We start from the raw sequence: 21737 nt of genomic DNA, 5'->3' as shown, positions 1-21737 counted from the left end.
GTGGGAGGGATTTGGGCAGCTATAGTCCCAATTGCTTAGAGTTCTTGGCATAGAAAGCCTTTATGGGATAGTTGCATCAGCCCCTCACAAACGGACAAAATGATCCACAGAGAGGCTGTACTGGCTATGTGGGTCCTGGGATGGCAGGGAGGACACTTGGCTCCCTGGGGGGCAGCTGCAGGAACAGGGGTGTCAGGGTGGCATTCAGAGTTCCACAAAAGAGAGATCTCACACCCAAAAAGCCCCGGGACCTGGCTGTTTGCAGAAGTTATACCACTAAGAGCGTAAAGGAATAAATGTGTGTGTGCATGTGCACATACATCCCTCTCTCTAGGACATCCACCTGGGTACATGACTGAGTCTCTGGACCCTATGGCAGGAGCCATACAAGCTGGGCAGGAACATGGGTCAAGCAGACCCCTCCTCCCATGGCCTAGACTTCAGCTACTGGATCAACATGGGGTTTGGCATCTCTTTTATCCAAAGGGCAGCCTCCAAAGGCATCTCCTGCCTGCTTAGGCCTTCACTTCAAAGTGGGACCCTGATGGTGTGGCTGAAAGGGCTCATCTTGCTTTCGAAGTCATTGAGGGCCTCCTGAGCATCAGCTCGGCTGAGCTGATGCCTGAAACCTCAGCTGACACTTCTGGCAGCTCTCTGACTCACTCAGGTCCACCCAGAACCTGACTCCTTCCTCCTCAGGGTCTCTCAGATGCCGACCCCTCCCCTAAGGGTGTCTTGACAGGCTCTTCACCTTCAACTTTTCCAGGACATCTATGAACACAGGACCAGTAGTGCCGCCTGCCTGCTGGGGATTTGGCACATGACAGAGGGGCCAAGGCATGTGCACAAATGTTGCTTGTTCCTTGGCCAGTGCATTCACTGAGCCCCTGTAGTGGGCGCTAACCCCTAGGAGGTGGGGGCTCAGGTTTGGCACTCAACAGGGCCATGAGAAGCTGAGGCACTGAGGGGAGGTGGTGCCCTGCTCTGGAGTGCTGTCCCACAGCAGCAGGGCCAGGAGACGCCCCCTCAGCTTATTCATGAAAACACATTCAACGGGACTCAAGCCAGGGCAGGTGGGTGCCCTCTGAGGTGCGGGTGGGTCAGGGTGAGGCTGGGCGACGGCTGTACTGCACACGGTAGCGGGTCACGGGCAGGCCGTGCACGTGCACCGTCTCACAGAGCGTCTTGCAGGGCACCATGTCCTCGTCCTCTTCACCCATCAGCCAGTCCTGCACCAGGCCGGCTGCCTCCACCGTCACGTTGTCCTCTAGCCAGCGGCTGTGCCACTCCTCAAAGTGCTGGTGGTGGCGGAGCAGCACCAGCGGCTGTACCTATAGAGAGGGGAGCAGACATCGACAGGGTGGTCAGGCACCCTCAGAGCCCCAGGATGCAAGGCGGGGTTGGGGGCATCGGGAGGTCCAGGGCCCCAGAACATGGAGGGAAGTCTGGCACCTGCTTGGCACGGCAGAGGGTGCCACGGCGATACATATAGTCCTCGGAGTTGACGATGAACACCATCTTGTGCGTGCTGAGCTTGAAGCGGCAGTCCACGTCACATGCACTCTCCACCCCCACCAATCGCTTCCAGGAGCTCCGGGCCTCCCCACGCAGGGCCCGGGCCTGCTCACTCTGCCACCGGCGGCGGAACTTCTTGAGGTTCCTAGGGGCAAGGGAAGGCCTGAAGGACTTGTGTTTGCAGAGCTGGAAACCCTCGTGGCCCGGAAATAGTGGAAGATGTGTCACCTTGGACACACCACTGGGATGCGAAGAGTAGCCAACAGCCCACACTGATCTCAGAGTTACTGTCCCCACCTGGCCTGCCTGCTCCCACCCACCTCTGACCTGACCCTGGCAGCTCTGGCAGCTTCTGCCCAGGGCTGGGCATTCACCCTCTAGCCAGTGACTCATGGTGGGGTCTCAGCCTGGGACTATCCCCCCCAGATCATACCCCTCACTGCCCTGGGGTTACTGCTCTGCTCCCTCTAGATCCCAAGCCTCAGGTGGACAGGGCCACACCTTAGCACAAAGCAGGTGCTCAGGAAGTGTTCCCAAAGGGAGAACGCACCAGCACCCAGCCTCCAGGAGGACAGTGTGGGGGTTCCTGGCCTATAGGGAGGAAATGAGTGAGCATCAGCCTTGGGGCCTCTCACCTCTGCAGGAACACGGGTTTCAGGAGGAAGCCCTCAGTGGGTGAGCTAGATGTGCCCTCAGTCCCCACATACTGCTCCACGTACCGGGCCAGGTGCTGGGGACAGGGAAAACAAAGCTTGTGGTGATCCTGCATTGGTGCCACAGGCCCCTCTTACCCTGGACCCTGGGCTTAGGGGGGGTTCATTCCAGCCCCAAAGTGTTAAAGAGGATAGCAGCTATTGAGGACTCTGACTCTGATGGAAAACCCCCCACAACTCTCAGACTATATACAGCTCTCAGTAAAGGATTGGAAACAGCAGGACATGCACAACCAGGTCGTGATGTAGACAGATCCAGGCTGTATGGTGACCACTCTGTGCTCCTCGTGTGGTAACTTCCCAAAGGGGGACTGAGTGGGAGGGAGCGCCTCACAGAGACCAGGCCAAGGGAAGACACAAAGAAAGAGAACAAGGAGAACAGTGGGTAGACAACCAGGTATGAGGCAGGGTGACTGACGGGGGACTTGAAGGGGATCCCCGGTACAGGGTGGGCACGGCCTGCTGTGTCCAAGTGACCTTCTATCTACACATCACCCTGCAGAAGCCAGCATTTCCTCCAGAATCAAACTTAATAATTAAAAACCATGTTTCCGGGCAGTGCCTGTGGCTCAAAGGAGTAGGGCACTGGCCCCATATGCCAGAGGTGGTGGGTTCAAACCCAGCCCTGGCCAAAAACTGCAAAAAATAAAATAAAATAAAATAAAATAAAAACCATGTTTCCTGGAAACTCTCAGAAGATGCCAGGTGTGCAGGTACCACACTCATTTGCCTTTGAAAATATTTCCTGGGTGGGGAGCCCTATGGCCCAAGAGCCCAGAGGTGGGGGTGGAGAGGTGCTCTGACAGGAGTCCCCACTGCTGGAGAGTAGATACCAAGGGAGCCTTAGCTCTTAAAGACAGTTTGGGGCCTGCTGGCCCTGCACGCCCACCCCAGCACTATGGACACAAGGGTACCTTTCAGTTTCTCCAGAAAGCTTTTACGCAGGCATGGTATTCTAGATTCTGCTTTATAGCTGCTTTAGTTATGGACAAAAAGGCGGCAGCAGCAGCAAAAATAACTTTCTTTCTTTTTGTTTCTGAGACACAGAGTCTTGTTCTGTCACCTAGGCTGGAGTGCAGTGGCACAATCATAGCTTGCTGCAGTCTCCGAGTCTTGGGCTCGAGTGATCCTCCCTCCTCAGGCTTCTCAGTACCTGGGACTATAGGTGCCATCACACCTGGCTAATTTTGGGAGGGAGGAGGGGTACAGACAAGAGGTCTTGCTATGTTGCCCAGACTGTTTTCAAACTCCTAGTCTTAACCAATTCTCCTGCTTCAGTTTCCCGAAGTGTTGGGATTACAGATGTAAGCCCGGCCCCAGCAATTATATTTTTGGTGTACTTAATTGTTTACAGACAACTGGGCTCCAAGAAAGGTTGTAAGGCAGCTACGTGTAGGGAGACCCACCCTCCTGCTCTGAAGTGGTTCTCTGCACACAGGAATTTTGGTGGTTGCCAGTTGAGACGAGTTAAGTCACTACAGTGGGGTAGACAGCATCCTCTAAAAAGAGATACATGTTCAAATCCTAACCTCTAGTACCTATGAATAGGTACCTATAAAGTCTCTGCAGATATAATTAGTTAAGATGAGTCCATCATGGAGTGAGCCCTAAATCTAATAACTAATGTTCTTATAAGAAAAGAATTATAGAAATACACAGCAAGCCCACATGGACACAGAGGCAGAGATTGGAGTGATGCAGCTATGGACAAGGAATGCCTGGAGTCACGAGAAGCTGGAAAAGGTAGGAAAAAAAGACGAGAGCCTGAGAGTCAACACCTTGACTCTGGAGTTCTGGCCTCCAGGCCTCCAGAACCATCAATTCCTGTTGTTTCAAGTCATGTTTGTGATCATCTGCCATGTCAGCCCCAGGAAATGAGTGACATGCACATAGGTGGGACCTTTTGGCAGATTACATGAGAGGCCAAGGCAAGTAGGAGCCATGGGAAGAGAGAAAGAGGGGTATGATGAGGGCTGGGCAAAGACCCTCCCCCCAGCTGCCTCCGTGACTGCCCTGGGGACTTGCACAAGTCTGTCACCAGGGTGGGGGAGGCGAGCGGGGAAACATCTATCCATGTGGAATGTGTGATTTGGAGTACGGGTCATCACCTGGTGATTGGGAGCTGGAATGCTAAGCTGATAGCAACAGATACAGGGAGTGCAGGGGGCGCAAGCCCTGGGGATGCCCTGGAGCACGGGTTGGGGGCCAGGGCAGGCAAGGAGGCAGCATGGTTCTCACTTCACCTTCATTGATACACCTGCTGGCTCCTAAGGGGTCATCTGCTCTTTGGAGACCAAGTGCAGGCGGAAGCCCTACAGAGGCAGGGAGAGAGGCAACTCCCCATCCTACTGGGCTCCCAAAGGAGAGAATTCAACCCAAAGTGAGAGTTCTCTGAGTAGATGCTGTGGTCTGTGCCTGGCTAGCAGGTGGAGGGCCCTCTGGATGGGAGCCTATGCTGCTGCCCTTGGTTGCCTCCGCCACCAATGGTGTGCTTATGACATCACCTGGACTTCCACAGGGTCCTCTGTTTGGGCCTCCTCGGTGTCTAGGAGCTCAATGGTCATGATCACCTGCCCTTTGCGCTGGAGAAACATCACCTGTGGGGGACAGGGGACACAAGCAACCTAAACTGGAACAGCCTAGCCAGTCAGAGGGTCAGAGTGCAAGGGCACTAGGACCCTATTTCTCTGAGGCCCTGAGGTCTCCCTGCAGGACTGAGGCCCTCCAGCAGCTGAACCAGAGTGCAGCCCAGGCCTGACTTCAGAGTGGGGTGTGAGTGGCTGGCTCTTCCCTGCTGTGGCTGGGATGGGGATGCTTCCTCAGACTGCTCACACTCGCTCCCACATCATCTCCCCTGGCTCAGCATGTGTCCAAGTGCAGCCAACTTCTCACCTTGAAGCAGTTCTCGTCGGCCATGCACCGCTCAGCCTTCCACTGGTAGCTGGTTTCCCTGGCAGCGCGGACGCAGCGAGAGGACAGGTTCCCGCCAGCAGCCCCCCGCTTCTTCTCGTTCAGGTAGAGCTCCACTACCTTCAGGCAGATGTCATCACTCACGAGGTGGTGCAGCTGGAGGAGAGGGAGAGCAGTGGATGCCCACCACCCACCTCCTGCTGGAGCCCCTACCTCATCCAAAGAGAAAGTTAGCAAAGGCCTGGAACTCGGTAGGATGGAGAGTCTGTGACGTGGGGATGAAGGTCAGGATCACAACAGTCTACCTAGGTTGATCTCAGAACCGTGTACAGACCAGATCAAACCAGATCAAATGAGAACAGACCAAACTAGACTGGGCCAGACCAAGCCAGTCAGGACCAGTCTTGCAAACCCTATCTGGGTATGAGAACTGTGTGGAAAAGACCTGAAAGACATGCCTAGGTTAAAAACAGTGCCTGGCACATGGTAGGTACACAATAAATACCAGCTGCTATTGCTACCAACCAGAAATGCTGAGTCTTAAGAAATAGTGAGATAAAGTGTCAGACACAACTTTAACAAGGCAGGTTACAGGCCAGACACCGTGGCTCATGCCTGTAATTCCAGCACTCTGGGAGGCCGTGGTGGGTGGAATGCCTGAGCTCAGAGGTTTGAGATCAGCTTGAGCAGGTGTGAGACTCCATCTCTAAAAAACAGCCGGGCATTGTGGCGGGCACCTGTAGTCCCAGCTACTCCGGAGGCTAAGGCAAGAGAATCACTTAAGCCCAAGGGTTTGAGGTTGCTGTGAGCTATGACACCATGGCACTCTACCAAGGGCAACAAAGTGAGACTCTGTCTCAAAAACCAAAACAAACAAACAAAAAAACAAGGCTGGTTACAAACGTCAGCAAGGATGGGCCCTATGTAAGCACCTGGCTCAGGGGTTTGGTAGAGCCACAGCAAGGCAGCTTCAGGCCCTGACTGTAGCACCAGCTAAATAGCTCCTTTTTCTTTGTTTTTCTTTTTAACAATTTCTAGAGGAGATATTCAGGGAGATATGGCATAATGCTTAGCCCCCAACCCCGTGCAGCTCCCTGGGAATCCTCTCCAGTTTGCCCTGTGCCAGTTTCTCCATCACCTGGGTGGAGTGCACGTGTGGGGGAGGGAACATTCCTGGCACATATAAGGAAAGAGAAGATGCCAAGACACAGCTGTGTGTTTTGATAAGTCTTTGTGGCCAGAGACACCGGGCTCCTAGCCATCAATGGCAACAGGGCAGTCTCAATAGAACAGTTTGCTACAGGCTATGGTGTCCCGAGGACCACATGGGGATGACAAGGCCTCAACCACATGAGCCATCAAGAAATGTAACTGGAACCCCAATGAGACCCCACCAATCCCCAGAAGGAAAGATGACCACAGGTAAGGAGAGTGTGGTCTTGCCTCCTATTGGTGGGAGTGAACCACAAAACTGGGTGACTCCTCTGGGGCTAGACACATCTGCCTGCACCTCACCCCAGGGGCAGAGGCACATACACACATAGACGTCCAGCAGGAGGCTCACTGCATGGGGTACCATCCACGTCCGGCCTCAGAAGGCCAGTGAACAAACTGCATTTCGTTCCCAGGAATCCTTGGCAGGCGTGAGCATTGAAATACAGTCTCAGAGAAAGACAGTTCTGGGACACAGCCAGACATGGTGTACTTCTGTTTATACATGGCTCAAGACCGGGGAAGCTACTTCAGTGCAGGAATTAGGGTAGTGGGTGCCCACAGATGAGGGGATGGCTGAGAGGGAAGACAGGGTGGTGTGGCAGGGAGGTTGTTTTTGAAAACCCACCACAATGCCCACTTTGAATTTGGGTACTTTAATGCACATCTGTATTAACTTTGTAAACAGTCTTTCAAATCTGGAAAGAAATGTCTTTTCCAAAACATTTCTTATGATTGCATCTAGGTGGGAGAGTAATGGCATTATTGCTTTTTCCTGCTTTATGATAAACAGCCTTACTTGGTGACCAGGAAACAAAACTTGTGATTGCAGCAAAAACCAAGCAGCACCCGCAGAAACCAAGCAGCACCCGTGTCCTGGGACCACACCTGGCTTGCCTGGGGCTTTCGTGTTCATATTTTATGTGACCAGTTTCCTCTTGTTGACATTCAGCTAGGATCAATTTTCTGATCCCCACTCTATTCCCCTTCCATAGGAAATGTGGGTTCAAGTTTTTTACATGTTGTCAATGTCAACCACAGAAAAGGTTTGTCAACAGCAACTCAAAAACTTGGACACAAATGTTCACAGCTGCACTATTCACAATCTCTGCACATGAATAATAGATACACAAAATGTAACATATTTGTGCAACAGAATATTATCCAGCCATAGAAAGGAATGAAGCACTGATCTATACAAGGGGGATGAACCTTAAAAACAGGACACAGAGTAAAAAAAGCCAAACTCCAAAAGTCACATGTGTAACTCCACTGATAGGAAATGTCCAGAAGGGGCAAATCCAGAGACAGGAAGTGGATCAGTGGCTCCCAGAGGCTGGAGGAGCAGCAGTAGAGAGTGACTGCTAATGGGGATGGGATCTCCCTTTGGGGTGATGAAAATGTTCCAGAACTAGACAGAGGAGGTGGCTACATGACACTGTGAATATACCAAATGCTACAGAATTACATACTTCAAAAAATCTCACATTATGTAAATTATAGCTTAATAGAGAAAAAAAGGAAAGGTGTGCTGTGCTAAGCATGGAGCTCCCATCCCAGCCTGGGTGTGCAGGAAGGGCCGATTTCCAGCCTCCTGAAAGGCAAACCCCACCAAGGCACAAGGGGACTGGCCCTGCTCACCTGCCGTGCAATGTTCTGCACCAGCTTGTCCATGGTGAAGCCGATGTAGGCATGGATGGTGAACATCTCCCGCAAGGTGTCCTCGTACTGGGTGGGGTCGATGCTGCCCTCCAGCAGGCTGCGCACCATGTCCAGGAAGGCTGGGTAATACTCCTCCAGCTCCACCTCACCTGGGGGGGGGGGGAGCGACGGGAGCAGTGTGGCTTTCATTCACTCTTCTCCTAGTGGGGTGAGAATATGCACAAGCCAAGCCCCCGCACCTCAGGGCCCCAAGAAACTCACACTGGCCCTCGCTGGCCACCCGTGGGACAAATCTGGAATTGCCAGAATACTTGTGTGCATGGCCTTGTGACTAAGGAATGGCAACCAGAAAGCCACACAGCTGGGCATGGTGGCTTTACACACTCAGGGAAGGTTGGCTGGATAGCTGCTACATGTAGGAAAGGCGTCACCACTCGGTAAGGTGACCTCCTACTCTCATACTGGGTAAGAGGTACTTGGGGACCCCTGTCTTATGCTCTTAACTTCCCATTTCCAATTATATAATTACTATGAAATAAAAAATCAGAAAAGAAAGCAGGACAACTCGGATCAGGAACTCTGACCCGGAGCCTACAGCAGCTGTGGATGCCTTACTGGGCTGCTTCAGTCGCAGCTCCATGGCGGGGTCACTGCCCTTCTCCCTGCGGCCCTCACAGAGCAGCTTCTCCCGCTCCTTCTCGGTCCGATACTCCAGGAGCTGCTTCTGTGCCTGGCGGTAGATCTTCAGCAGCCTTGAGCACAGGGTCTGGTGCAGCCGCAGGAAGAAGTACCAGTTGTTGTTGGCAAAGAAAAGGCTATAGACATCGTCCAGGGGCTTGTGCGGTGGCAGCGGTGGTGGTGGTGGAGGCTGCTCAGCAGCTGGCACATCCCCCAAAGCCCCCTTCTCCTCTGGGGGACTGCTCTGTGGCCCAGGCACTGGCTTTTTCCGCTCTCCAGGGTCTGCGCCCTGCCCCTGGGGGCTGTCCCGGTCTTCATCGGCTGACTCCTCAGATGCACCCAGGTCCAGCTGCTGGGAGAAGAAGAGGCTGGGCACAAACTGGTGCAGCAGCTGGTGGATGGTACCCTGGTCCTCCTTCTGGATGGCCGGCTGTCGCTTCACATAGTAGCTGATGAGGGCTGCTGCATCCTCTAGGATCTGCCGATCCTCGTACACAAAGATGAGGTGCGGCTCACTGGAGGGGGCGCTCCGGCCCTCTGAGTGCTGCTCCTGGTGCTGCAGGGGGATGGGGTGCCTATTAGGTGGGAGGTGATCCAGCCCCAAGGGGACCCTCCCACACACCTGCCCACAGATCGCTGTGAGCAAGTGGACATGTGTTGTCCAGAGAGGGGCGAATGACAACTATGAGGTGAAATAGCAAAGTCTAGGGGAGGAGGATCATTTGCTTTGATCCCTTGGTCATGTTCCCAGTCTCCTCCAAAAATGGAAGGCAGCCCCAAGGCACCACAGGACCTCAGATGGCAGAGCTGGGGATGCTGAGGGGAGCACTTGGGCTCAGCCTAGCTCTGGGATAGAACACGCCCAGAGGGGCTCCTGCTGTGGCGTTCCACCAGAGACGCCTCCAACAAGGCTGAGCCCCCACTACCAAACCAATAACCAGCACCTCTGATTCCACTGACCACAGGTTGCCCAGACCAAGCTCTCCCTTCGGGCCAGGGAGGCTCAGGACAGACCGCAGGCCTCTGTGTCCTTAGTTCAGATGCTCAGCGGCTCTCCAGAAGGCCTGTGACTGCACACAAGTGGAGCCTGGTACCCAGCCCTCCACATCTGCTCCATCACTAACACCACCCCTCAACCTTCTGCCTTGTCCATTCCCTACCCTCTACTAGCCCCTCCACATCCTGCTGTCACCATCACCGGCCTCCCCTACCTGGTTCCATTCACCAGCCCCTTCTAACCCTCTCAACTCAGGTCCAAAACGATTTAGCCAACAGGAGCAATCACCCTGACAACTCTGCCTGGGTGATTCCCAAGACAACTAAGACCCCAGGCACTGCCACCTACAGAATGAAAACTGAGGAGGGCCCCCTGCCACCGCCAGCTGGCACCTCAGCTTTCTGAGGTAGACGAGTCAAGCCTCTTCAGCACAGGCTATACTCCTTAATTAAATGTATTTTTTCTAGGTGTCCTTTCTGTCTTGCCTGCAGGGCTCAGGCACACTGAACTGGTCCACAGAGGTCTGCAAGGTTGGTGACCACAGGCAGCTCCTGGCTCTTCAGTGACCTGCACTCCCCTCATCACTTCCTAAATCTCACATGTCTCGTTTATGGCACAAACACCCTCAAAATTCTCCTAAAGTCCTCTCTGAAGCAGAGTCCAGTGTAGGTGGTTGTAACCATGCTTTGCAGACCACGTGATAGAATGAGGGTCTGCCTCTGGATGCACTGCGGCCTGCACCTGCAGAGACCCACCAGCCTGGCTGTGCCCCCCTCAGCACCCTCACCCTCTGGGAGACCAAGGAACTTGGTAATACTATTGGTGGGTTTCAAGGCTGCATCATCGGTCTTGCAGATATGTGTGCCATAGACCCTTTGGGGGTGGTCTTAGGGATCAACCGAGGACCAGTGTGAGGAAACCAGATGGCTCATGGGACAGGCCCAGGGCCCTGTAGGGGTGAGCGCAGTGGGAAGGGAGGGGGTCCCTCATGCAAACTCTGGACAGAGACTGGCCTGCCCAGCTGTGCCACCTGCAAGCCAGAAGGTCTGGACCAGCAGCCTGGCTCCTGTGTCTTCAATTTCTGAGCTGTAAGAGGAGGTACACACGTTTGCTGCACAGTTATGTGAAGAATAAGGGACACAAAGTGTGGGGATGCTGCATGCCCTGGTGGGTACCTAGGGCAACAATGTGCGCTCCCCATCCATGATCTGGGCACTGGCCAGTTCCTCAGGCCCCCATTGACTTCTATAGCAGCCGTCTATTTCCTGGTCCAGAGACCATTACATCCTACCAAGCTCCTCACCTCAGGCTCCAGCAAGCAACTCCCTATAAGTGTTTGTTAAAAGGCTCAAATCTGTGAAACCCCAGGGCCCAGCTCATCTCAATTCTGTGATTCAGGCCCTGGGAGCCTTGAACAGGCTGAACCTGCCAAGAGGGCACAAGGCAGGAAGCAAGGCCCCAGGCTCAGACACTCATTGGAGCGTCTGGTTCAGAACTCTGGTCCCTATGATTGGCCTTGGCAAGTGCAACCTCTTGTGCTTCAGTTTCCCCAAGGTAAAATCAAGACTATGGTACTGCACAGTACGGCTTATGAGCGAGATTGGATGAAATGTTCCTTCTGAGGCGCTGACAGGTGTCTGGGACAGTCACCAATACAGAAACGAAGGCTGCTGCTACCCAGTCACCTAAGCCAAAGTCCATCAACACCCAGTGTGGGAGGGAGGGAGAGAGCCTTTCTGGACAACTATAGTCACGGCTGGCCTTTCACCTTGACACAGCCCTGCTTGGGAGATGCCACCAACCCTTCCTGACTATAGGGGAAATGGAAGCAGAGACCCAGTAACCTGCCCATGGTGGCAGAGAGAACCAGGACCCTGTCCCAACTTGCCTAGACCTCAGGGCAGGGGGCACCTTACCTCATCATAGACACTCTCGATCTCATTGAGCAAACTCTTGGAGCGCAGGGCCTTGGTGTCATTCTGCTTGAAGTTCACAGCCTGGTGGTCAAGGGACTTGAGGTATGCCTTCTCGTACTGCTCCCGCCAGATCTTGTTAAAGCCCTGCTGGGCTTCCCGCCATTCTTCCTCCTTGGCCTTTAGCCTAGGGAGGCAAGGGGAGCTTAGCACCAGGACAATCCAGGGTGCCCTTTTCAAAACAGGCTGCACAGGACTAGCCTGTCTTCCTCTGGGACTTGACTGTGAACAGACAACCCCCAGCCTGTCTGTGCCAAGTCAAAGACAGAGGGAGGGAGAGAGGTGGGGAGGGCTTACAGAGCTAACGAGACTGGTTTCACAGTTTCTCCATCTCCTCCCTGGCACCCAGGACACTATAGGTAGCTGTTGACACAACCATCTAGCTCTCTTGCTCCAAGCTCTGAGAGGGAAGGGACTGGGTCTGTCTTGCTCAGCTCAGTAACCCCGGGGCTGAGCACAGTGCCTGCCTGAAGGCAGCCATCCAATAAATACCTGTTCACTAGCATGGGATGGTGCTGAAATGTTCTACTAAATAAAAAGCAAACTGTGGTGCAAAGTGGTCCCCTTTGTGTTTTACAGTAGTTACTGACATGTCTAGATATGACTGTGATTATGTGCATCATGGAAGGTCCTAGAAGGTCAATGTTCCTCCTCTCAGGACAAGAGGGGAACTGGGATGCACAATGAGCCAGCCTGCGGCCCTGAGGATGCTCCTCAAGATGGCACCTGTTGACAAACAGCATAATGAGCTCCCGGGGTGGGGGTGGGGGGGTTTCCCTGTGGCAAGTTAGGGGTTAGGGGTGGGGTGGTTGAACATCACAGGATACCTTTTCAGGACGACAGGGACAGCGGTGACAGGGTTCTTCTTGAGGCTCTCAATGATCTCTGGGGCCTTGTCACCATAGATTCGGTGGATGGCACGCCGTTGAATCACCTCTGATGTGCCGCCCAAAGAGTCATCAAGTCGGAACTTTTCTTGGTCTTCCGGTGCCATCCGAGAGAGCTTCTTCTGCACGCTCTCCAAGACCCGGATGGTAGCCAGGTTGGTCTCCAGGACAACATCTAACTGTGTTGGAAGACAGGCAGGAAGAAGTCAGCTGCTGAGGTCTCAGGGGACCCCAGAGATGTCTGAAAGCAGTAGTCCTAACGAGGGCTCAGGTGAACATAGGTGGCTCTGGAGGATGATGGCACCACCAACCAAGACCCTCAGCCACCCACCACAGAAGAAGCATCTGGAAGCCAGAACAATGGCCCCATCTGAGGAGGGATATGGGCCCCCACTGTCTTCCAAAGCATTCAAAGGATGGGACACATGGTATACACAGCCCTGCAGTAACGCATGAGGCCACCATGCTGGGAGGAATGCCAATCCCAAAAAGTTATGTCCTGGGGAAGAGGCCAGTGGGTCAGGGATAAGGCAGGAGCGTGAGGGAGGCTGATGTGGTTCCAGCATGAGGCACCTGAGTAGGGCTGGGGCTGCTTTGGATCTCAACTCTAATGACTTTTTTTTTTTTTTTTTTACGAGAGAGACTCACCCCATTACGCTGGGTAGAGTGTCATGGCAACAGCCTAGCTCACAGCAACCTCAAACTCCTGAGTTTAAAAGATCCCCTTACCTCAGCCTCCTGAGTAGCTGAGCCTATAGGTGCCCACCACAATGCCCAGCTAGTTTTTCTATTTTTAGTAGAGACAGGGTCTCAATCTTTCTCAGGTTGGTCTCAAACTCTTGAGCTCAAGAAATCCACCTGTCTCAGTCTCCCAGAGTGCTAGGATTACAGGCACTGTGCCCAGCTACAACTCTGGTGATGGAGGCACAAACTCCCACGGGTAATAAGACAGCACAAAACTAAATACACAGCACACACATCACATACACATGCACACACCCAAGTCCAAGCCAAACTGGGGAATCTAACTGAGCTCAGCAGGTTGCAGCAGTATCAATACCTCAGGGAGTGACACTGTACCAAGAGCTTCAGGGTGTTATCCCTGGGAAAAGTGATCGGACCCAGGATCTCTCTGTGCTATTTCTTATACTGCATGTGACTTTACGATAATCTCAATAAAAACTTCAATTAAGGCCATTATTAAACATGCCAAACTCCACATTGTCAACACGTGCTCTATGTTTTGTCACAACTACCAGTAGGTGGCTGACACTTGTAACCCTAGCATTCTGGGAGGCTGAGGTGGGTGGACTGCTTGAGCCCAGGGGTTTAAGACCATCCTGAGCAAGAGCGAGACCCCGTGTCTCTACTAAAGGAAAACTAGATGATGTTGTGGTAGGCACCTGTTGTATAGTTACTTGGGAGGCTGAGGCAAGAGGACTGCTTGAGCCCAGGAATTGGAAGTTGCTGTGAGATAGGGTGACACCATGGTACCCTAGCCTGAGCAACACAGTGAGACTCTTGCTCAAAAAAAAAAAATTCAGCTTATTCCCCTAAGCTGTCAGAGATGATCTGTGAAAATGGTTCACTATTCACTTGACCCAGAAAACCCCACAAAGTCATGCAAGTCAAGAGGCTCAAATCTTCCTGTTCACTTTATGAACACATGTGAAACTGCCCAGGCCATCAAGGGTGTGCATATATGAAAAACATCTTTCAAGTATCTGAAGGATGTCACTTAAAGAAACAGTGTATACGATTTCTCTGTTACAATGGTGGAGTTGGTAGGTGTGCCCAGGCCAAACAGCGGGGCTGGACACCAAAAAGAGTGCTGAATTTTTGCTGCATATGCTTAAAAATGCAGAGGGTAATGCTGAACTTAAGGGTTTAGATGTAGATTCTCTGGTCATCCAACATATCCAAGTGAACAAAGTACCTAAGATGTGTCACCAAACTTACAGAGCTCACGGTCACATTAGCCCATCCATGAGCTCCCCCTGCCACATCGAGATGATCCTTACTGAAAAGGAACAAATTATTCCCAAACCAGAGGAGGCAGCACAGAAGAAAAAGATATCCCAGAAGAAACTGAAGAAACAAAAACTTATGGCATGGGAATAGATGTAACATAAAATAAATGCAAATAACAGTAAAAAAAAAAGTTCAATTAAAAAAGTAATTAAATAAACTAATTTTAAAACTTCAAAAACAAACAGAAACAGCCATCCTACAGCTAGCCCTATAGCAAGGTCTAGGCAGAATTAGTGTATTTCTGGAAGCTGCCCCCTGCTGGAATCCCTGTTCCTCCAAAGGTGCCTGGGAGGTGGGGGGAGGACGATCAGAATGTGTCTGATGGAAGAGGGGACAGACACATGTTTAGTGAGGCCCCAGGGTTACTTGGAGGCCTGGATGCATCAGCACACACACCTCAAAACGCTCGTCCTCACAGCGATGCAGCTGCTCTTCATAGGGGGTCTTCTTGGAGCTGACGAAGGTAGAGTCCTCTGACCAGGAGGGGAAGGAGACCCAGGTGTCATTCAGTACCTGCATCAAGAAGAAATGCCATGATGGTGCGGCAGGCCCCAAATGTCCATGCTGCTTTCCAGTGTGGAAGACGTGTAATGTCATCCTGATTATGTTACAGGCAATGACAAACGGCAAGATTAACTTTAAAGTTTTTAAGTGAAAACATGACTTCTGTCATGTGAACATGTTACACTAGAGGTATCTGTAGAGAATTGGTTCTAGGACCTCCTCAGATACTAAAATCCTTGGATATTCAAATCTCTGCTGTCAAAATGGCTCAGTATTTGCACAAAACCTACAACCTCCCATATATTTTAAATCACTTCTAGATTACTTATAGTACCTATTACAATGCAAATGCTATCTATGTAAATAGTAGCTATACTGTATAGGTTTTTAAAAAAATTTTGAATTATTTTTGTTACGTTCTTTTTTTATTCCCAAATATTTTCAGTCCAAGGTTGATTGAATCTGCGCATGTGGAACCAGGGGGTACTAAGGCCCAACTGCACTTCAGTTGGCAAACTTGCTCTGTAAAGGGCCTGGTTAACAAGTATCTTAGGCTTTACTGGCTCAACTCTCAGCCTTTGCAGTCAGTGAGAAGGCAGCCACAGGCAATATGTAAATGGCTGGTTGTGGATATGTGCCAATAAACATATGCAATGGGCCAGGGCCCACAGGACATAGTTTGGTGATCCCTATAATACATCTTAGAATCCAACAGGTACTCTTAAATTCTGGACATGCAGTAATCATCTGTCCATGAACCCTGAAAAAGGTCCAATGGTCAAGCTGAACAAAAACATACTGAGGTCGGTGAGCCTGGGACAGAGCAGATCATGGCAGCAATAAACCTATGTCTAATAACAAAGGACTACACCAAACTCCACACTGTCAACATGTGCTCTATGTTTTGCCACAACTACCTGCAGATATGACACCGGTGTCTCTGCTCAGATAGACTTTTATTGGGCCACATCCAAGAACCACCCATTATCCAACATTTGGTCTTTGATCCACGGTACAGGGGCAACAGGTGTTGGGTGGGGAGCACTACCTCCTTGCAGATGGCTGTCCTCCCACTGCACTTGGGCTGCTGGTAGGTTTTGGGGAGTGCCCGGTAACTGGATCCAATGCGCTTGCAAGATGCATAGTCGATTTCTCGGCTTATTCCATCCCCGGATCTGTCGCTCATGGGTGGTGCAAAGGACAGTTCTTTTACTCCCAGGAAGGACTTGAACTGTGCAAAGAGTTCTGGAAATTTCCTTTAAAAATAAAGACAAAAGTTAAGGTGGCATCCACAGGACCTTCTGAGAGGGCGCTAGAGATTTCAAGTAGACACTCAAGGTTAAAGAGAGTCAGAATTCAATACCACAGAGGGACCAAGAGGCAGAACCAAGCATTAAGCTGCATGTAAAGTCATTAAGTCCCCAGGTGTGTGAGTGAATCGGTCCCCTACCCCTGTATCACCAATCAGGTCCCTGGCCCCTTCCTGTGGCTAAAGACCCCGCCACTTACAGGAAGGCCTTGAAATACATTGGAAAAGGTAACCTAAATTGGCAGAAGCTGGGGCTCCAGAAGGCAATGGCAGGAATCTAGGGTCAGTGACATTCCTTGAGTGGAAGAGGACAGGCCTTAGGCCAGGAATGGCAAACGATGGCCAATCTGCCCACAGCCTCTTTTTGTAAATAAAGCTTTATTGGCTCAGAGTTGTGTCCACTCATTTACATACTTCCTGCAGCTGCTTACATGACACAAACAGAGCTAAGTAATTCCCACAGAAACTGCATCTTCACAGATCAAGTTTGCTTACTCCTGGGGCCACTTGAGGGACACTCCTCCCCTGTAAACCCCTCTGTGGACACATTCTTAAGAGTCATGTCATGACCATGCATGTTAACCAGCAGGTAACCAAGCCCAATGTCACCTTGATCTCTGTTTAAAATAATATCAGATCTAGTGGCACACCCCTGTAGTACCAACTACTCGAAAGACTGAAGCAGGAAGATTGCTTGAGCCCAGGAGTTTGAGGCCAGCCTAGGTAACACAGTAAGACCCCACGTCAAAAAAAAAAAAAAAAAAAAAAAATCCAATCCTACCAAAAAGGGTACAAGTTACTTTGCCTGTTGCTGCACTGATCCTACTTTGACCTGCCAGGTGACCTTTCCCTCAGTAACAACATCCTCCTCAGTGACAGGACAGTCTGCTTCCCCCCATCTGTAAGAACCCCACATGAACTCTGCCCCAAGGAAAACTCTCAAGCAAATGGAAATGTAGGGAGAAGAGACATCAACAAAAACACTACAGAGTGGCTCACACCTGTCATTCTACCACTCTGGGAGGCCAAGGGAAGAGGATCACTTGAGCTCTGGAGTTCAAGACCAGTCAGAGCAAGAGTGAGACCCCATCTCTACGTAAAATAGAAAAATTAGCCAGGCATGGTGGCATACACCTGTAGTCCCAGCTACTCGGGAAGCTGAGGCAGGAGGAATTAGTTTCAGGTTGCTGTGAGCTAGGCTAATGCCATGGCATTCTAGCCGAGGCAAAAGGGTGAGACTCTGTCTCCAAACAACAACAGCAACAATAACAACAACAAATGGTACAGAGGATGCCTGAGGTTAATTCTAGGATAGATGCAAACTGGGACCACGCTGAAGGTGATGCTTAACCTGATCTGCCCCAAGTCCAGCTGTGTGGCTACCACATGCAGCTGGCAGCTCCCTGGGCCATGCTCAGTTGCCCACTGGACTGAAGCTTGCACACAAACAAGGTCCCACAAAGGCAAATGTTCCTAACTCAATGAGGAATCATGTTAAGGTGAGGACAAATCTTTATTTCTGGATCTTGTTCCATACAAACTCCCTCCCCAAACACATCTCTCACTACCACTTAAACACCAAAATGGGAATAGCTGCCCATCTGCTTAGCATCTTGCATCTCACATTCCTTATATATTCTATTCCCCACCCAAACGCTTGGGAGGGTGGTGTGGGCGCTTTATAAAATGGAGAAACTAGAGGCTTGCTCTGCTAGTAAGAAGCAGAGTCCCAATTCCAATCCTGGTGGCCATGCACACCCTTCTCAGGCCCAGGAGCTGACACCTGCTGTGCATACAGGCCCCTCACCTGCCATCTTCCCCAACAGCAGCCTAATTCCCTAGGCAGGAACTAGCTCAGAGATTCTTGGCCTCTGAGCTCAGCAGAGACTCCTTGTCATCAATGAGCATTCCACATCTGTGTGAAAAGTTAGCAGCATTTGAGCTGAGCCTGCAACATGGCCATCCTGCTCTGGGCAACTCTGAAGATCTTCACCAGCCCAGGAAAATGAACCCAGTGAAAAGATCATCCCAACATATGCAAGTAATCAGGACCACCAGGGAAACACCTGATGAGCTCAGTTCAACCCGTTCTTCCTTTCTTTAGGCAGACCAAAGTTTATAATTTACATCATTTCCTTCTGCCTGAAGAAATCTTTTCCTTTATTTTTTGTGAGATGCTATTTTAAGAGCCGCCCCCAAGAGCTCTTAGGAACCGCAGGCAGATACACCACTGATTTTCAATTCACATGCTCACCCAGTCTGGTGACCCCGAGGGTAGATGCACGTGCTGCACAGGTGCCCCCTCGCTCCTGTGCCTGCCAGGCACCTCCTCAGCTGCCCTGGTCACCAGGTGCTGGAGCCACCTCCCACTAAGGAAGCTGCTCTCTGTGCAACAGGGATCCAATTTCCAAGTGTTAGAATGTTTTTGCTAGGTGAAAAAAACCCCATCTAGGAAGGCTATCTCCTCTGTGGTTCCATTCATGCAACAATTTTATTACATAAATTTTCAAGATGAAAACCATATGAGTGGTTGCCAGGGGTGTGAGACAGAATCGAGTTGAGGCAGGGTTTTGGGGATAGAAACAAAAGGTCAATGCAAGGCCCCTCGTGGTGCTGGGGCAGTTTTGTATCTTGGCTATAGTAGATGGAAAAACCTCCACGGTGAGAACATGGTATAAAAATATATATGCACTGGGTGGCACCTATGGCTCAGTGGGTAGGGCGTTGGCCCCATATACCAAGGGTGGTAGGTTCGAATCCAGCCCTGGCCAAACTGCAAACAAAAAAAAAATAGCTGGGTGTTGTGCCAGGTGCCTGTAGTCCTAGCTACTCAGGAGGCGGAGGCTGCTGTGAGCTGTGACACCACAGCACTCTACCAAGGGCAATAAAGTAAGACTCTTGTCTCCCCCCCCCAAAAAATATATATATATATACACACACACACACACACACACACACACACACAAACAAGTATAAGTAAAATGGGAATTTAAAAAGATCTGTGGGTTACATAAGTGTCAGCACAGTAGGTTCTCACTTAACATTGTTGACAGGTTCTTAGAAACTAACTTTAATCAAAATAAGCATAATGAAACCAATCTGACCACAGGTTAATTGACATCAAGAAGAGCAGAGTTCAGCTGTAATCCTAGCATTCTGGGGGGCCAAGGCAGGTGGATCACCTGAGCTCAGGAGTTCAAAACCAGCCTGAGCAAGAGCGAGACCCAGTCTCTACTAAAAATAGAAAAAACTAGTTGGGTATCACAGCAGGAGCCTACAGTCCCAGCTATCAGGAAGCTGAAGCAAAGAGGATCACCTGAGCCCAGGAGTTTGCTGTGAGCTATGATGCTACAGCACTCTACCCAGGGCAACAGAGTAAGGCTCAGTCTCAAAAGAAAGAAGAATAAAGTTCCTACAGCACATTTCTAGTCAGAACAACATCACCAAACTTTTCCATAAAGACCAAAGCACTCATAATACTAAACATTGAAAAAAATATGTATACAGTTAAGAAAGATGAATGAAAATAAAATAATGATTTACCTAATTAATCCAGTTTAGGGTCTTGGATGCCCAGAGCCTATCATGGCAGTTCAGGGCACCAGCTGCTGGAAAGGATGTCATCCGGTCACACCTACCCACACAGACTGGGACCATTTAGACACATAACATGCATAGTTCTGGGATACGGCAGGGAACCAAGCATTAGAGAAAACCCACACAGATATAGAAAGAATATGCAAACTCCACACAGACAGTGGCCTGGCCAGGAATCTATTTTTTTTTCTCATTGTTTAACAAAACAACATTGAATGAAACCATGTTATTGGAGGACCTGCTACATCCAGGTCATGATACTGACTATGGATGTTACCCTTAAAGGAATGAGGTGTAGGGTACCCAAGATTTCACTGTATCCCTTCCTATAAATTCATGTGAATCTATAATTATCTCATTAACATTTTCAATTAATAAACAAGATCAAAAGCAGCATATATAACTTTTTCAAAACAATTACTAAAAACAAGATGGACGGAGTTTACAAAAACAAAACCCACCTGCGGAGCCCTGGGAAGTCAGTCACTCACCCTAGAAACGGGCTGACCAGCTGCAAGAGCTCAGAGCCGGACACCAGCTCCTGGTTGAAGAGTGCGATGCAGCGGAGGAAGTTCTCATACACCTCCTGGCTCTTCAGCACCCTGCGGACCTATGGAGAGAGCATGTTAGGGGGCCGCTGTGAACCCCTGCTCCTCAGTTCCCTGGAGAAGTTTGATTACAAGTCACCAACACGGGAATGCTCTAGAGAAACCAGCTGTGGTCTGTCAGCAAAAGTGTCTGTGCAGCAACTCTCAGGTTGGGCTCTGATAGCATTTGCATGCAGTCATCTTGCCTGATCTGCCCATGGGCTCTGGGCAGGAGTCCCAGGACCATCCCAGATTTAGAAAAAGTCACACAGCTAAAGAGTGGCAGACATGTATGTCTTCAAACCCTGCTCGAACTCTCAGCTCTGCCTTTCCCCTTCTATGACCTTCTGCCCACCATAATGTGTAACTCTGCTCTATGAGGGCTCACACTCCACTTCTCTGGGCAGAGCTGGGGCCCAGGCCCCCTTCCTGGCCGTGCCTGCTCCAGACTGAGCTTGGCAAGGCCTGCCTGGAAGGGGGTGGGCCCAGGGAGCATTGGGCCAGCCAGTTGAACTGGCACACTCAAGATGGACGCCAGGGGGCCACCTTCACCTTGTCAAAGAAGGAGAACTCTTGCAGGGTCCCGTACTTCCCCACGGCTGCAATGGACAAATCTTTGGTACCACGGAGTTTCATTTTCTTCTGTGAGAAGAAATTCCACATGGTTAACACTCTGTGCATCCCGTGGGTGACCTGTCCATCTTTGTCAGAGTCATAACAACACTGAGATCAAGCTTTCCTGATGAAAGTGCCATGAAGTACTCAGTGAGGGTCTCAGTGAGGGATGGGCAGGACCCTCCCTGTCACCCAGGACCCACAAGATTATGCCTTTGAGAGTACCTGCCAATATTCATGGTGCCCTCAGCCTGTGTGTGAAGTGAAGGTGTGTTCTCTTAAGGCATCCTTGGTCTCTGTTACCAAAGAAATGTAGGCCACACAACTCTCCCTGCCAAATCTGGGATCTAAATTTCATTTTATGGCTTTTGGTAATAGGCAGGAAAGCCACTAAGTTGGAGTGACACAGGGAACATGGATATGGTGACATCAGAAACCTCTGCTCATGCCTATCTTGTTCTGTGAGCCAAGACAGTAACAAGAAGGCGATGGGAAAGGGATGGCACTGGAAACACCCTGGAGACGCCGAGGTTTTTTTTTTTTTTTT

At 50.8% G+C, this 21737-nt stretch overlaps 1 protein-coding gene across 1 annotated transcript in view; it reads right to left on the bottom strand.

Annotated features, from left to right (window-relative positions):
• Nucleotides 1-6: 6 nt before the first annotated feature.
• SIN3B (SIN3 transcription regulator family member B) overlaps nt 7-21737 on the bottom strand; it is a 47648-nt gene continuing 25917 nt past the window's right edge. The window contains exons 7-19 of the mRNA XM_012809436.2: nt 21128-21217; nt 20480-20598; nt 16131-16338; nt 14975-15091; nt 12488-12726; nt 11604-11787; nt 8628-9246; nt 7992-8161; nt 5121-5294; nt 4733-4825; nt 2151-2245; nt 1453-1660; nt 7-1331 (exon numbers count right to left, since the gene is read on the bottom strand). Coding sequence (XP_012664890.1) covers nt 1101-1331; nt 1453-1660; nt 2151-2245; nt 4733-4825; nt 5121-5294; nt 7992-8161; nt 8628-9246; nt 11604-11787; nt 12488-12726; nt 14975-15091; nt 16131-16338; nt 20480-20598; nt 21128-21217 — 2547 coding nt within the window. The 3' untranslated portion in view covers nt 7-1100. The remainder of the gene's footprint in view (nt 1332-1452; nt 1661-2150; nt 2246-4732; nt 4826-5120; nt 5295-7991; nt 8162-8627; nt 9247-11603; nt 11788-12487; nt 12727-14974; nt 15092-16130; nt 16339-20479; nt 20599-21127; nt 21218-21737) is intronic.

This window comes from Otolemur garnettii, unplaced genomic scaffold (genome assembly GCF_000181295.1).
Source record: "Otolemur garnettii isolate 467f Iridium unplaced genomic scaffold, OtoGar3 scaffold00105, whole genome shotgun sequence".
NCBI classification, from domain to species: domain Eukaryota; kingdom Metazoa; phylum Chordata; class Mammalia; order Primates; family Galagidae; genus Otolemur; species Otolemur garnettii.
The sequence above is the reverse complement of the archived record's forward strand: the minus strand, read 5'-3'. Positions and strand labels throughout refer to the sequence as shown.